Source organism: Brachyhypopomus gauderio, chromosome 3 (assembly GCF_052324685.1).
Source record: "Brachyhypopomus gauderio isolate BG-103 chromosome 3, BGAUD_0.2, whole genome shotgun sequence".
Classification (NCBI taxonomy): Eukaryota; Metazoa; Chordata; class Actinopteri; order Gymnotiformes; family Hypopomidae; genus Brachyhypopomus; species Brachyhypopomus gauderio.
The window spans coordinates 35,764,805-35,780,798 of NC_135213.1; the positions used below are offsets into that span (position 1 = coordinate 35,764,805).

General features: G+C 46.0%; 1 protein-coding gene across 5 annotated transcripts in view; it reads left to right on the forward strand.

Annotated features, from left to right (window-relative positions):
* The first annotated feature begins 11,364 nt into the window (after positions 1-11,364).
* Positions 11,365-15,994, forward strand: part of kat6a (K(lysine) acetyltransferase 6A) — a 35,776-nt gene continuing 31,146 nt past the window's right edge. For 2 of the 5 annotated variants that reach the window (XM_076997924.1, XM_076997928.1), the window contains exons 1-2: positions 11,365-11,508; positions 13,896-15,330. In XM_076997924.1, the coding sequence (XP_076854039.1) occupies positions 14,665-15,330 (666 nt within the window). In that variant the 5' untranslated portion in view covers positions 11,365-11,508; positions 13,896-14,664. Of the gene's footprint in view, positions 11,530-11,849; positions 11,918-12,134; positions 12,398-13,895; positions 15,331-15,994 lie in introns of those variants that run through there. The other 3 variants (XM_076997925.1, XM_076997926.1, XM_076997927.1) reach the window with 3 other exon arrangements.

Sequence of the window (15,994 nt, forward strand, 5' to 3'; positions counted from 1 at the left end):
AGGTATATACCAGCATGTACTACTAATAAATTGTTTTCCGTCAAATTGCAACAGGGCAAATTAAACACAAACACCCTGTATACAGTAGCACCTCGTTAATTTCACATTTTCTGTAGTACTTCATGAATTATGATGATAATTAATAACTAAATGCCGTCTGGGCACCCTGTTTACTATGGTAGTGTGCAGCTGTGACAGTGCTACAACTTCACTGGGGTGCAGTAGAATAAAAGGGGAGATATTTGGTCTTGGTCGAATTACCTGACCGTGCACGAGCGTGACGCGCGTGCCTGAAACTCCTCAGTTAAGCGCTGATCCAGGTTCAGTCTCCCTGTGTTTAAATGTATCTGAAATGCACAATATGTGCTTGAAGAACTACGTTAATTATTCTGGAATGCTGGGAGATGTGGTTTTGCATCATCGCATACGCTGAGGGTTTATTAAGTGATCATCATACTCTTAATTATTCTGGCGAACCGGTACAAACCGCAGCTGTTTTCTAAATTTTAATAAACGACCCGAGATGCATTTTTAATGAAAACATTACTTTTCATTATTTCATTATATATATATATATTATTGTCTGATTTAACACTGACGAACACTGTTGATTGTAGAATAGCGCCATCTAGTGGATGAGAAAGGATGGACTTGGGTGGTACTCACCGCACCCTTTAATGGTTTATTCTTAGTTTTAAACTATATTCAAATTCTAGTCCTGCTCAGTATTCAGGTTCTACAGGCCTTCCACCTCGTCGTTATCTAGAGGCCAGGTCTGACTACAAAGTGGCCAACCAGTTAAATGTGCCATTTAATCAACTACAAGAGATTACAAAATCTAGCATCGTGATTTGAGGTCCATGTCTTGAGTACCTCTGGTGTAGGAAAAAAGGTTTTGGGTAGTAGATGGGGAATATTGCCACCTAGTGGATTTTGTGAGTATGCACAAGCTCCAGGCGCCTCTGGAAAAAAAAAATCATAATGCTTATTATTCAGAATATAATTCTGGATATTATCAGAATGAGGTTCTGATAGGTTTGGTAAACCGCTGACTAACTTTTCATTGGGCAAGTAGACTTTTGTTTTCACTCTCAAAATTGTCTTATTTTAGTTTTAAGCTGTCTCCCTAAAATGCCTCGTATAGCTGTGCTGTGAGGAGACGTCTCCGGACGAGCCTGATTGTGTCCTGCTGTTGGTGTTCGAATGGCTGTGCTAACTGTTTTCTCCTCATAGCGGGTGGGAGGTGGTGGGGTGGAGGGGTTTCTGGGGTCTGTGAGCCCTGGGAAGGCAGCTTACTGTCAGAACAATGGGTTCCTTTGACCAAAGAGAGGCCCTTAAGACATGTGGCCTCCTGTCACCGTGGCAACACCCCCCCCCCCCCCCCCCCAACGGCATTGACAGCTGGTGAGGGAGAGTAACAAAGATGGAGTCCATCGCTTTCTCTCACTCTCTTACTTTGTTCTGTGTCATTACTTCTTGCCGGTGAAGCCCCACGTTTAGAGACCTCTGTGTCAGGAAGCAGTGGTGCAGGGCTCCTGCTCTGGAAGACCACTCTGCTGACCCGTGTAATGCTCTTTGGAGACGTAAGATACCCAATTCACCGCCAGAGCTTACTACAAAACAAGAAACACTACAGCAGGACAAACACCTAAACTACAGTCCTGGAAGAGGATTACAGCAGGACAAACACCTAAACTACAGTCCTGGAAGAGGATTACAGCAGGACAAACACCTAAACTACAGTCCTGGAAGAGGATTACAGCAGGACAAACACCTAAACTACAGTCCTGGAAGAGGATTACAGCAGGACAAACACCTAAACTACAGTCCTGGAAGAGGATTACAGCAGGACAAACACCTAAACTACAGTCCTGGAAGAGGATTACAGCAGGACAAACGCCTAAACTACAGTCGCGGAAGAGGATTACAGCAGGACAAACGCCTAAACTACAGTCGCGGAAGAGGATTACAGCAGGACAAACGCCTAAACTACAGTCGCGGAAGAGGATTACAGCAGGACAAACGCCTAAACTACAGTCGCGGAAGAGGATTACAGCAGGACAAACGCCTAAACTACAGTCGCGGAAGAGGATTACAGCAGGACAAACGCCTAAACTACAGTCGTGGAAGAGGATTACAGCAGGACAAACGCCTAAACTACAGTCGCGGAAGAGGATTACAGCAGGACAAACGCCTAAACTACAGTCCTGGTGCTCCATATAGTTCGGCAGTTAGTTCAGTCCCAGTCTGATCTATCTGCTCGAGGTCTTCAGTACAATCAAAACTTTACAGCTGGGTATGTTTGAACTAAAGTCTGGTATGAGATGGTAGATGTCCTGGACACAATTTAGGATCCATGGCACTAAATTCAGTAGTGTTCTACCCATTCAGTACTCTCTTCAGGCCTGTTTAGAATTGGCAATAGGAACCACCACTGTAATCTAGATTCCTACTAGGATTAAGAAACACTACTGTCAGATGGTAATCTGCTGGCATTGAGAAACACCTGGTCCCGTAATGAGTATGAGATAGTGATGGATGTGTCTATGCATTACCCATCTCAGTCTCGAGCTGTGTTATTTATATATATATATATATAATGATTTGAGCCACACTGATTAAAAAGGAGAGGAAACCAACCATACCAATATGTAAATATGTACAGTACACAGATCAACAGCACTGAGGAAAGGAGTCATCTGAGGACATCAGGAAGAAGGTGGTGACACCACATCAGACTGGGGACTGATTCCAGCCCCATCCATCCACTGTAAGACAAACCATTAACAAATGGAGGCACTCCGCATCACTGCAGCTCTGCCCAGACGTGGACGGCCATGAAAACGTACACCAAGAAACACCAGGAAAGTAATAATTCAGGTAAAGGCCAAACCCACATCTCACATCCAGAGAGTTGCAGACCTCTCTGGTAGCATCTGGGATAAATGTACATGGGTCTACATCCAGGCGAAAAATCAATAGACATGGTATTCATGGGAGAGTTGCTAGAAGGAAGCTTCTGCTATCAAGAAAGAACAAAATTGCCCATATAAACTTTGCCAGAGAGCACTTGAATTAACCCGAAGTGGACTCTTTGGAAGTCCATTCTCTGGTCAAAATGTAATTATTTGGCCACAATCACAGGTGCCATGTTTGGAGAAAAGTCAACACTATATAAAGAGAAGAACCTCCTCCCAACTCGGGTCCGAGCCTGCTTTTCTGCCTCTGGACCTGGATGACTCCAAATTATGTAAAGAACCATCAATTCCCAGGACCTGGATGACTCCAAATTATGTAAAGAACCATCAATTCCCAGGACCATCAACAAATTCTTGATGAGAATCTCCTGTCGTCAGTCAGGGAGTTGAAGGTGGGACAGAAGTGGATTATGCAACAAGACGTCCCAAAGCATTCCAGCCAAACCATCAAGGAATGGCTTAAGAGAAAGATTTGCACTCTGGATTGGCCCAAAGTCTGGACCTCAATCCCACAGAAGTGCTGTGGTGAGATCTGAAGTGAGAGGTACACACCAGACGTCCCTCCAACCCCCCTCAACCGGTGGACTTCTACAAGGAGGAGTGGGTAAAAATCCCAATAAGGAGATGTGAGGCACTCCGCTTGTGGTTACAGCAGATGTTTGGCTGAAGTAATGGCTGCAAAAGGAAGTGCCACAAGCTACTAACTACTGACACTTTTTTTTCTGGTTTTTGAGAGAGAAATAACTTTTGTCAAATACATACTGTAACTGAAATGTCATTTTTCTGTGTCCCTTGTTTAGAAGGGCTGCTTTACAAATTGACATTTGAATGTTCATTTCACAGGCACACACCAGGTTTCAGAGTGTGAGGAGGGATGCAAATACTGTGGTGGAAATATGTGGAAATATATGGCGATAATGTGAAATATATGGAAACCTGTTAGATTCAGCTGTAGATGTAGGTGAAGCGAATAGCTGCCCAGTGCTCACATTCAAAAATTCACATTTTTTTTTTTTTTTTTTTTTTTTTTTTTTTTTTTTTAAGATAAGATAAGAAATCAACAATCACCTACAGCCACGGAACACAGATGTACACAAATCACCAATCACACACAGCCACGGAACACAGATGTACACAAATCAACACTCACCTACAGCCACGGAACACAGCTGTACACAAATCAACAATCACCTACAGCCACGGAACACAGCTGTACACAAATCACCAATCACATACAGCCACGGAACACAGATGTACACAAATCAACACTCACCTACAGCCACGGAACACAGCTGTACACAAATCACCAATCACACACAGCCACGGAACACAGCTGTACACAAATCAACAATCACCTACAGCCACGGAACACAGCTGTACACAAATCACCAATCACACACAGCCACGGAACACAGATGTACACAAATCAACACTCACCTACAGCCACGGAACACAGCTGTACACAAATCAACAATCACCTACAGCCACGGAACACAGCTGTACACAAATCAACAATCACCTACAGCCACGGAACACAGATGTACACAAATCAACACTCACCTACAGACGTGGAACACAGCTGTACACAAATCAACAATCACCTACAGACGTGGAACACAGCTGTACACAAATCAACAATCACATACAGATGTGGAACACAGCTGTACACAAATCAACAATCACCTATAAAGCCACGGAACACAGCTGTACACAAATCACCAATCACCTACAGAACACAGCTGTACACAAATCACCAATCAGCTGTGCAGAAAAAACTGCCTTTTATGTTTTTGTGTGACAACTTATTCTACTTCTGTGCTGAGTGTATAGTCGGCAGAGGACAGGAGGCCCATCAGGAATGTGTGTGTGTGTGTGTGTGTTTGTGGCTGTGACTATGCCACTGGAGAATGCGTTCGCCGGCTGTACTGATGCCTGAGCCGCCCAGACAGACAGCAGAGAGAGAGAGAGCAACTGTTTGGATTTGCCATTTGCTGAGGTCAAAGGGCACTGCCTCATGGACCCATGGTCTGTGCAGGGGATAGATTTAAAGATAACCTTCCAAAACAGCAGACGCCGCTTGGCTGGTCAGTCATGGTTATGAACATGTTACATTTCTCAGCTCAACGACACATTGGGGTAATCAGTGATGTCTTTAATTAGGCCTACTTGTTAATTGTCACGTTTCAGTTTGTATGCACTAGCAGATTGTCTTAAATCACATCTCTTCGTTTATCCCACATAATCTGTTGCAAAAAAAAAGTTGAGTAACCAAATGAGAAAACGATTTAATGATTCAGATCATTTGTTGATTTAATCCAATTAAAGACAGATCTCTGTGAAGCTTAAATTCAGTTCCAGACCAATTAGTCTTCATCAGAGAGACAGGAGCTCTTCACAGAAACCTCTCGCTGATTAACAAGCACAGTAATGAGATGATGTGAGTCAGCTCGATACATACACACACACACACGCCTCCAGAAAGGAGACTTGGATTTTCCCTTGTGCCTTCAGCACAATTTTGTCTTTTATTCATTTTAATTTCATTAATGTTCTCTCCATGAGGTAAAAGATGAATCTGCATATATTTTCTTAAAGGGTTTGCTGTGTTATCTTTAGTGCTGTTTCTGGCCAGCAACAGTGTGTTTGAGTCACAGTAAACATCGTTTTACACTCTGCTGTGCCGTTTACTTTAAACTACACTATGTTTCTTCCTACAAAGACCCTTTTACTGACCACCTCACATGATCAGAAACTGCTCAGAGGTCAGCCGTGTACATAACTATTACCTATATTACTCACTTATTACTTAATTACTACTGGGTAGACATGGCAGAGAGTGCCCTAGACGAGGAGAAGGGTCAGCGGCATGAGGGCCCAGAGGTCCACAGTGAACACAGAGCCAGTCGCCGTTGCAGTCGTGCAGGACACCGGCGTGAGAGGCGACGCCCTCCAGGCGCGAAGGACGCGTCTGGACACAGCAATGCTACCACATGCTATGAGATTTAATTATGCCTCACATCGTCATTTAACAGTTAAGTCCATCTGTTCAGTTCATTTATCCAGTTCATCATACACCACATTAAGCACTTTAAAGTTAAGTTCTCTCAGCCATCTTCTGAATAATGTATTATAATGTTCTATATTATAACTTACTTAATGTTCTGCAGTTTGTGTGTCGTTTTATTTTCCCTATAGTGTAATAATTTTATACTACACCATTAGTTATGTTTATTCCTGAGGCTACAGAACATTTCATTATACAGTACACTCCTGTGAGACAATCAAATTGAACTGAAGTGAACTGAATTGAATTTGGTCTAGTGGATGCGTGGATGACCCAGCGGACTCTGGGTGGCTCTGTGAACACTGTAGAAAGCAAATTCTGAAAGGTTTAAGCTATTTCTAGATCTCTGCTTTATTTTAAACTGCACATATAAAAGTCCCAAAGAATCGTTGATGTCCTGGAGAAAAAGAATATATGGTCACCCTTGTTAGACTCTGGACACAAGCATCCAGTGAATCATATACAATATCTCAAAAATAAGCATTTTATGAATCATTATTGCAGTTTCATTATACATTATTGAGTCTTATTCACAGTAATTAGATCCTGTTAGGGAACGTGAGTAGATCTGATAACTCAATCTGCTCTGTCTCTCTCTGTTGCTGACCTCTGGTGATCTAGCATGATCATGTAGATGATTGCTTTAAGATTTAAGATGTCTTTTTTTCCCCCTAGTTATGATCTGAAATAAATCTGTTGACGTGTAGATGAAAGCAGAGTTGAAAGTTTCAGGCAGGCAGTGTGTAGTGGAAAAAGCCTGACGGCCTGCGACCTTACCAGCCCAACACAGCCATTCATCTCTATGGCCAGACAGCAGGAGTCACAAGCAGAGCACAGCTCCCAGGGGCCCTGCTGCGGGACGCTCGGCTGTGCTGGGGAGGGCGGGCGGGGGAGGGGAATTCTTCAAGCTGCCACAGGCCGGGGCAGAAGGGGGTGGTTAGGAAGAAAGAGATAGACAGGCAGACTGACAGACAGGCAGGCTGACAGACAGAGAGAAGGAGAAGACAGACAGGGGTAGACAATGTCTGCTAGAGTCAAAAGAAGAAAACCCCGCCAACAGGAATGCGAGAGGGTCGTGTGTGGGTGTGTTGGGGGTTGGGGGGGAGGGTGGGATTAGGGAGCTTCATTGTTGTCTGCAGAATATCCTGCTCTCAAAGTGCAGGTCTGACAGGAAAGTGCTGGACGAGGGTCACATGACCGTACCCAGGCTGGAGTGTTTATTTTGCTGTGCATATGCTGGGTTGCTTAGCTTCCATGTCTGCTCAGTCTGCTCAGCCCATGTGTGGGGGGAAGATGATTGCAGGCTACATGGAGAACAGCGCCGCCTCATTTCTCCTTCTGCTACGTGAGCTCGGAGTCTCCTCAGGGTGGCCCATGATGACCAAAGGAAAAGGGGAGAGATGCTCTTGTGTGTGTGGCACACACACACAAACATGTACGTGTGTGTCCTTTTCCGATCAGAGGCCTGTCTCTGTAGCGTGTGGGGAGATTTGACGGGTTTTGTGTTTGGCCTTCAGGCTGAAGCTCGGACACGTTTGCTGTGAGCTTTGTAAGAATTCAATGGTTTGTGACGTGAGGGACACTGATGAAAGACCTGGGAAGCACAGATGCTTTTGTTCCGTGACCTCTGCCTCGCTGAAGTTAACTGAGCACTTTTATATGAGGTTATGATTGCTGAAATACCTTGAGACTTCATGACACACATAATTTTCAAGTACCCATCTTGTTCCAGATGGTCAGAGCTGTAGCAGTGCTCGGACACTGGGTTGGCAAAAGTTAATTTCTCACTGTTTCTCCTCTGTCAAAGAGCCTGAGACTCTTGACTGAGTCAGGAATGTTCTTGAAAGAATTGGGCATTTGAAGAAGAAAGGTGTTAGTGAGTTTGGTGAAAGAAATCTTGTGTGGAAAAAACGTTAGTGGTTTGAGTGAGTCAGTTGTGTTGTAGGTTGATTTGAGGATAGTTAGCAGATGAGCCTACGGTGTTTCTGTGGGGCCAAACTTCAATGCCCAACAACCAAAGATAGTTTGGACAGAGAGATGCACAGGTGGGGGGCTAAACTCTGCTGGGCTAGCCTGGAAATTTCCGTTGGAAAGTTTAGCCTGTTTCAGGATGGGAGGGGTGTGCGTGAAAGTGTGTGTGTGTGTGTGTGTGTGTGTGTGTGTGTGTGTGTGAGCCGTGGTGAAGGGTTGGGTTTGGGGTCTGGCTGTTTTCCAGGCTCAGCAGGATATGTTCTAGTTCACACGAGTAGAAGCAGTAATAGCCAGTTTCATGGCTCTCTGGTGGACTCCCGAGTCATCATCTAAACCTTCTCTAGGACACGACTCTCCGAGTGGGACTCACAATAACCTACTGTGGTTCACATCTGAATGGTAACCCTCCTCTGACATAGGAGTCCTATGTCAGTATACAATGTACACTAGAAGAAATAAAATGTTGAACAAGCCCACTTTGAACCAGCTGATGCTGTCTGACCTCCGCGAGACGGTGACCCTCGGAGACATGGCACTTCCTCACTGGGCCTCTTTGACCTTCATCTTTCTTGCGCACAACAGCAAACAGCTGCAAGAAGAGCCCAGTGAACAAATTCTCAGAGCAGAGGTGTAAACTCACTGGCCTCACTGTTAAAAACAACTACCAAACGCTCTCTTGCCATGTTATGAGGCACACCTCTATTACAGGTGCACAGAAACACCCTACAGATAACCTCTTAGTGTGCTCTCAAGCCATCATCATAGGTGCGAAGCACAGGTACGTATAACAGGTACGTTTCACAGGTACGTATCATAGGTGCATATCACAGGTGTGTATCACAGGTACGTATCACAGGTGTGTATCACAGGTACGTATCACAGGTGTGTATCACAGGTACGTATAACAGGTACGTATCACAGGTGTATATCACAGGTGTGTATCACAGGTGCGTATCAGACTACAGCACCATTTCTGACTGAATATTGACATATTTGAGAGGACCGACGTGGACGTGAGAGGCAGTGACGTGGTCAGGGCTGCTCTGCTGTTGGGCGTCTGCCAGACACTCAATCGTTGCTGGAATCATTCATGCACGTCAGTGTCACTGATGGTTTATGGGCCGTCTGACACCCTACAGTGTCCAATCAGCACCAGTCCTGTGCCCAGACACACATCACAAATGCAGGGCTAACACCACTGGGAAATTTCCTAATATACAGAAATAGACATTTGCATATTCACTGGGTGCTTTATTAGAAGCAATAATTAAATTAATTGTCAGCGTTTATAAAGTAACCACTTATACATAACTATAGGTGAGAATATAGCTATGTTACTGGTGGGACTATTACCATGGTTAAATACTGTAATACATCTATGACCATTAATGGATTTGAGCCTTTGTACAAATGTGAGTATTGGGAAGCATTTTGTCATTCATATTTTTTGTTTATTTTTTGGAAATGACATCTTGTCTACAAATAGGTTTAGTGGACGCCCAGAATTCCCACTGTGTGTTTGATTTTTCATTCACTAAGATGATGATTTTGTATTCGTATTGCTAATGATCTAAATGGCGTGCTAAACTGTATTTAAATATCAGAGCATTTAATTTTTTAAATTATGTCACTCTTGGTTTCGTCACTTTAGCATCATTTTTTAATTACACTTCTGAAATAGACACTATATTTGTGTACACCCATGGGTGGTTTTATTGTTATTTAATTAAAATACCAAGGGAAGGACCTAACGGCTTTTCCCATGATACAGTAATCTAATCACTTTACACTGACGGTAACAAGTCTCTCAGCGGTGCTAATTAGTTTATCTTCCAGTCTCAAATCATTCAACCGAATAATCAGGGATTATTATCGACGGTAATGTCCACCCTGTAATTCCTATCAAAATATTGACCAGAGTGTGTTTTGTGTGTGTTGCACTTTGTTTTATCATGTGTAATTTATATCAGTCATATGATGTCAATGTGATTTGTAATTTATATATATATATATATATATATATATATATATATATATATATATATATATCCCGACTAATTTGAGCTATACGATGTGTGCTCTTATGTTCTGGGTTCATACCTTTAACTTGAATCTGTCCGAACCTGTTGGCAGTAAACAGGTGAGCTCTTGAGATAATGAGCTGTATTGTAATGAGTGTGTATTGTTCGTTTGTAGTGTGTGATATTAGGCAATGATAGTCAAGTTAAGCACCAATAAAACAAGTAGAAGTGAAACGCTGTCGCCCATTTTGTTAATCTAAATGTTTAAATCACCGATTGGTTCTGGGGGGAAACATGAATCACACTGTAATAGACGTGACAGCCTAATTGCTATCGAACAGTTCATCGCATTTTCCTTTTTTAAACAGATAAATTAACTTAGCTCAAGTGATTGCTAAATCGACCCGCTCCAAGCCACCCACATACCAATCCGAAAAATAGTTTATTAGCATTAAAAACATCCCTATAATCATATGGTGGTGAAAACAGCACTAAAGAAACACAATAAGAAGAAACAATTTAGCTTGCATTGTTCTGGATCATTATTCTTCTGGATTGTACAGTCACACACTGTATAAAGTAATAGACTGATTAACCAATTAGTGAAGCAATTAGGCTGTACAGTGGGATAAATAACGTTTTGCGGACTCTATTTAATTAGTGACACTTTTGGCGGCTCGTTACCGACTTGGCGACCAAGAAGCGGTGTATTTCACCTGTCGTTCACCTCCTGTTGAAATAAAAACTCCTTAGACAATTCACTAAAACGAAAACGACACAGCGGGGAATACGTTAATGTCTGTAATCGTGGAAGAGCGCAGTGGTGGTTTATGCAGCAGGTCCACGGTGTCCGACACAATCTTCTGCTTTGCCGTGAACACTCGCCCTGGATCAGCGCTGATGGCTTATTTTACCTTGCTAGATATCGGAAGCATCCCCATTGGTTCGTTGGCTACAATGCAATGCAGAACCTAGTGGACGTATGTGTCTTTGATCTTTAAATACCCTCTAACACTAAAAAAAAAACCACTCTCCGCTGCTTTGATTTTTCTTTCGCCCAGCTGTAACGACAAAATCCAGACGCGCCCTAAAGAAAGCGTGGTGGACGTGCACAACAGCGCACCTATTTTTTTCCCGCTTTATCGTCCGTCCTTTTCTTCCATTTGACACACAGAAAGCAGCGGACATTCGCCCTTCAAATCCGCAACAGTGTCTTTCCCCGGCCTCTCCCCCTCCCTCCCCATTCCCTGCAGTCCTTCGTGGCCATCCTCCCCCGATTGGAGTTGGCACTATGCAGACGCTCCCTTGGTCCGCCCGTCGCCCCCCTCCCCCCACCAACACGGCTCCTGTTTCACTCAAAGATGGCGGCGGCTCCGGAGCCACTGGTCTCTGGCTGCGTTTTTGGGCTTGTTGTTGTCTGTGTTTCTAAGGGTTTTCGGAACATTCTCCCCTGGCAACTCGACCCGAAATCCCGGTGAGTGGCGCCTTGTCGGAGGTGGGTTTTTAAAAATGCTCTCCGGTCGTGTGTGGTTGAAACCCGAACTGGACCAGCGCTGTCTTTCAGGGAACCGCGAGAGGTAGAGAGGGAACGGGGTACGGAGAGATGAAGACCGCGAGGGGAGGGGAGAGGAGGGGGTGCGCCGTGGAGGGAGGGAGGGCTGGTTGGTGGGGGCGAGTGAGCCGAGGCCTAGCTCGCTCTAACGGCCTTGTCTTCGTCGCACCGCAGGCGCTATACGTGGGAGCGGGGTGGGTGATAACGGGGAAGGAAGTGGGAGGGGGGAAAAAGAAGGTGGAGGTGGCGGAGGACGGGGCCCTTGTGTGCGGGACGCGGCTCCTACGCGTGACCGAGGCTCCAGTTTAGGCCTGTTGCGGCCGCGTAAAACGTAAGCCGTGTGGGAACGAATCCCCCGAACCGCTCGCGCAGCTCCGCTGCCAAGCCAAGCGAGTGTCGCGCGCCGTGTGAGTGCGCGTGCAGGCCGCGGGTTCTCAGTGGGACGTCGGCTGGCTGAGCGGCCCGACGTTAGCGACACGCGTTATTGTTTGAAATGTCGGCCGTTTTTTGGGAACAACGTCGAGGTGTTCCGTCTGTTTTTGTTGTTTAGTTTTTTTTGTAAGTGATATGTTGTCTTATTAATTTTTTAGTTTTCCTCAGTGAGCACGTTGTTTTGTGTTTACGGGGCGTCTGGACGCCAACAACATCCTTTCGCGGGCAGATTCGGGCCAGCTAGCCCGAGTCTAATGTAAACAGTGTGGAGGCGCGCTAGCCGGGCAGCGGTGTGGCTAACCCGGGCAGCGCTGGAGACTTAAAACACCGTCTAGTTAACTACACGACTCGCGGTGCGGCTCACAGTTCCTCCGTTGAGGTGAAATAAACGTTTTAAATGCTTCTCCGTAGTAGCCGACGCTGCTAACGTGTAGTTAGCGAGGCTAACTATTCCCAGTGCTTTATTCCCGCTGCTAACTTGGCTAGCTCGCTTGCTAACGTTGTCTCGTGGTTCCCCTCATGTTTTACATGTTCCTTTGCAGAAACCCGCCGTCTGTGTTGTGTAGTGGTTTAAATCGTGTGTGTTTTGTTATAATGTTGGTCTGCAGCGCACAGACATGCTCGTCCTCCTTTTAGTGTATGAGCTAGCGGAGTTAGCTAGGACAGCTGTGGGATCACTGCTGGTGTGAGGCTGGAGTTGATGGTTAGGAAGTTGTTTAGTTAGAAGTTATTGTGCTCGTCTAAAACTGAACCAGATCACGTTTGACTCTCTGTAGGGACGCGAGGGATGTTAATTCAACGTTAAGTAACGTATTGGATAAACAGCACGTTAACGTTTCCTCCTTGTGATCACGTTTGTTTTTGTTTTGGTTTGAGACTCCGTCGTGCTCCGTGTTGTTATTCCGCAGACGGGTACGAGCTTCGTCACACGTGGCCAAAGCGTATAGAAATAATTTGTCTTTGTAGTCAAACATGGCGACAATGTGTTTAATTTGCTTTGTAACATAATCTGATGGCTATATTTTGGGACAGATGCGTAACATACACATGGTCTTTGTTCCAATCAGTTCTGGCCATTTGTATCTTATGTTGTCAACTTCTTCCAAACAACGGTGTATTCCTGTTTGCCTGTATGTCAAATATACTACCAGCTCAGGAAAACAATAGAGAATGTTCTTATAAGTTGTACCCTACATTTTAAGACTTGGAGTAATTAATGGGTGAATGATGGTGTATAGAATCATAGAATATTTCCTTTATTATGCATTGTACACACATCTTGTTTCTGTGACTTATTTCAAACTCAGGAGTGAAAGTGAACTGAGGCTTTGCTTTTCAGATCTTTATAAATGTTATTACTTGACCAAATATAATCTGGTACAGAACTTGAGGTGGTTTGTTTAGTTTGTGTGTAATCCTGGATGCTTTTATGAAATGTTAATTATTTTGCCTTGTGTAGCCATCATTGTGTCACAGATGCATGTGTTTCTGTTGGTGGTTTAAATAGCACGACCTGATAGTTGTGCTGAGTGGTCCTTGGTGATTATTCACTACATAATAATGTCTGTTTATTCACAGACATGGAGGTCTCTCCTTTTAGTGGAAAGGGAAAGTTTATGAAAGTTTATGATCGTGGTGGGAGGGTTTCTTCCGTCGTGGATTTTGGGTTTGCGGGTTTGTGCCCAGCGAGTTGAGGATGCGGGAATCTTTTGTCTTTTATCTGCTCTGCGTTGGTGCTGGTCCACCAGTGACGGTGCATCATGTCCAGAGCAGGGAGCCACCAGCTGTAAGCTGGAACACAATCTGAGCATGACCTGCTGCTGTCGCGTCCACTGTATGGCTGTCACTCATTTCTGTCTCTGTCTCTCTGCGTGCAGGGTTCAGGAGCAACTGAGCAGCGTTTGACGTGACGTTGATCAACCTTCACCGTTCCCAGGAGTAAACGAAACCTGCTCTGGACCACTTGTGTAAAAAAAAAAAAAAAAGAAAGAAAAAAAAACATACTGGGAAAGGAAGAGCACATAAAGAGAAGAAGAGGAGGTGGCCAGGTGAAGGGAGGCCTCCTTCCACTCCGAGTTTTTGGTTTTCCTCATTTCCCTATGAAGTGTGAGGGATGCAAAAGCCCCACTACGTTGGAACTTGTCTAAAGACATTTTGACCGTGCTGGATAACACTACTTACTGATCTTAGATTCATTTAACTGTTTTCTCCGCTGTTCATTTCCTTGGAGTGTGTGGCCACTGGAGGCCTGTGAGAGGTTCTCTGTGGTCTTGGTGTGGGTGGTGCACTACAAGACTGATCCAGGTCTCCAACTCTAACTGGACACTTCCTCTCTGCTCTAGTGTCGCCCAGCGTGAGGGCAGGGTGTTGCTGGGGGTGGCAGGAGTCCTTTCTCTTGTGGGGTGGGTTGTCGGAGGGAGCTTATGCTATGGTGATCAGCCCCCTCCCTGACTGCTTCTGCTTTGAGAGACTTGCCACTAGGCCCAGGGACAAAGGATAGCCACCTAGGGCAGAGGGGGGGAGGAGGAGGGTGAGGAAGAGGCGGGCAGCTCCAGGGCTGAGGCCACTGGTTGCTTCCTGAGCAGTTGCGAGTGTGTGTGCACGTGCGTGTGTGTCGGGCCGTGGGCCCGGACTGTAACCGTAGCCATGGTGAAACTGGCCAACCCGCTGTACACCACATGGATCCTGGAGGCCATCAAGAAGGTGAAGCGTCAGAAGCAGCGGCCCTCCGAGGAGCGCATCTGCAACGCCGTGTCCATGTCGCACGGGCTGGACCGCAAGACCGTGCTGGAGCACCTGGAACTCAGCGTGAAGGACGGCTCCATCCTCAAGGTCTCCAACAAGGGGCTCAACTCCTACAAGGACCCCGACAACCCCGGACGCCTGGCCCTCCCCAAACCCAGGGGTGGGGCAGGGGGTGGAGGCGGGTCCGTGGGCGGGTCTGTAAGCGGGGGCGGTGGCGGCACCGCCCCCAGTTCTTCCAAGAAGCCAGGCCTGGACTGGAACAAGCTGATCAAACGGGCCCTGGAGGGTCTGCACGAGCCCGGCGGGTCCACGCTGAAGAGCGTCGAGCGCTTCCTAAAGTGTCAGGCGGACGTGGCGGCCACCCTGTCGGGCAGCAGCGCCTTGGGCCCGGGGCTCTTCCACCAGCAGCTGAGGCTGGCACTGAGGCGGGCCGTCGCCCACGGACGCGTCAACAAACAGGGCCCGCTCTTCCGATTGGTCAGCCGTAGTTCCCACGGTGATGGCACCGGCTGCGTCTCGCTGGACTCGCTGCCTCCTGTCCGGCTGCTTCCCCACGAGAAGGACCGGGTAAGAAATAAAGACACACACACACTATCTCTCAGTTTCTCACTATAGTTGCAGCTCGAGTCTTTTTCTACACCAACCAACCAAACGCCAGTGAACACTGACAGACTCATCGGATTGGTGTGAACAGCATGTATGTGATTTTGTGGGAAAACCATAAGAAGCCCCCTCACCACCCCACTCATCTGCTGCCTTCCCATTGGTTGGTTTAGCCAGTTCAGAACCGATTTAAGCCCCAGGTGGGATGACTTTAGACGCTTTGTGTCCGTTTGTCTGCCTTCGCCTGTAACGTTTGAGATCCACTGGCATCCACTGTGTTCCATGACTTTGCGACCAAATTCTGTGCTGTTGTTGTGGAGTAGCATGTTAACGATGTAGAACTCTTACTGGTGTGTTACGCAGTGCAAGGTGTGAAGTTTTGAAGTGACATCAAAGGTGCTTGTTCAAACCCAGCAACACACACCCATCATGCTCTTTAGTGGAAAAAGGAGATGTGGTGTAAAGCGTATGAGGGTAAAAGTGAGACGGTGTCTCACCCCCCCAGCACCCAGTGTGGATACACGTCTTTTAGTTTCTCTTTCACACATTCTGATTTAGCTTCTGCTTTTACAGCCACTAACACACACACACACACACACACACACACACACACACACTACATCTGTCT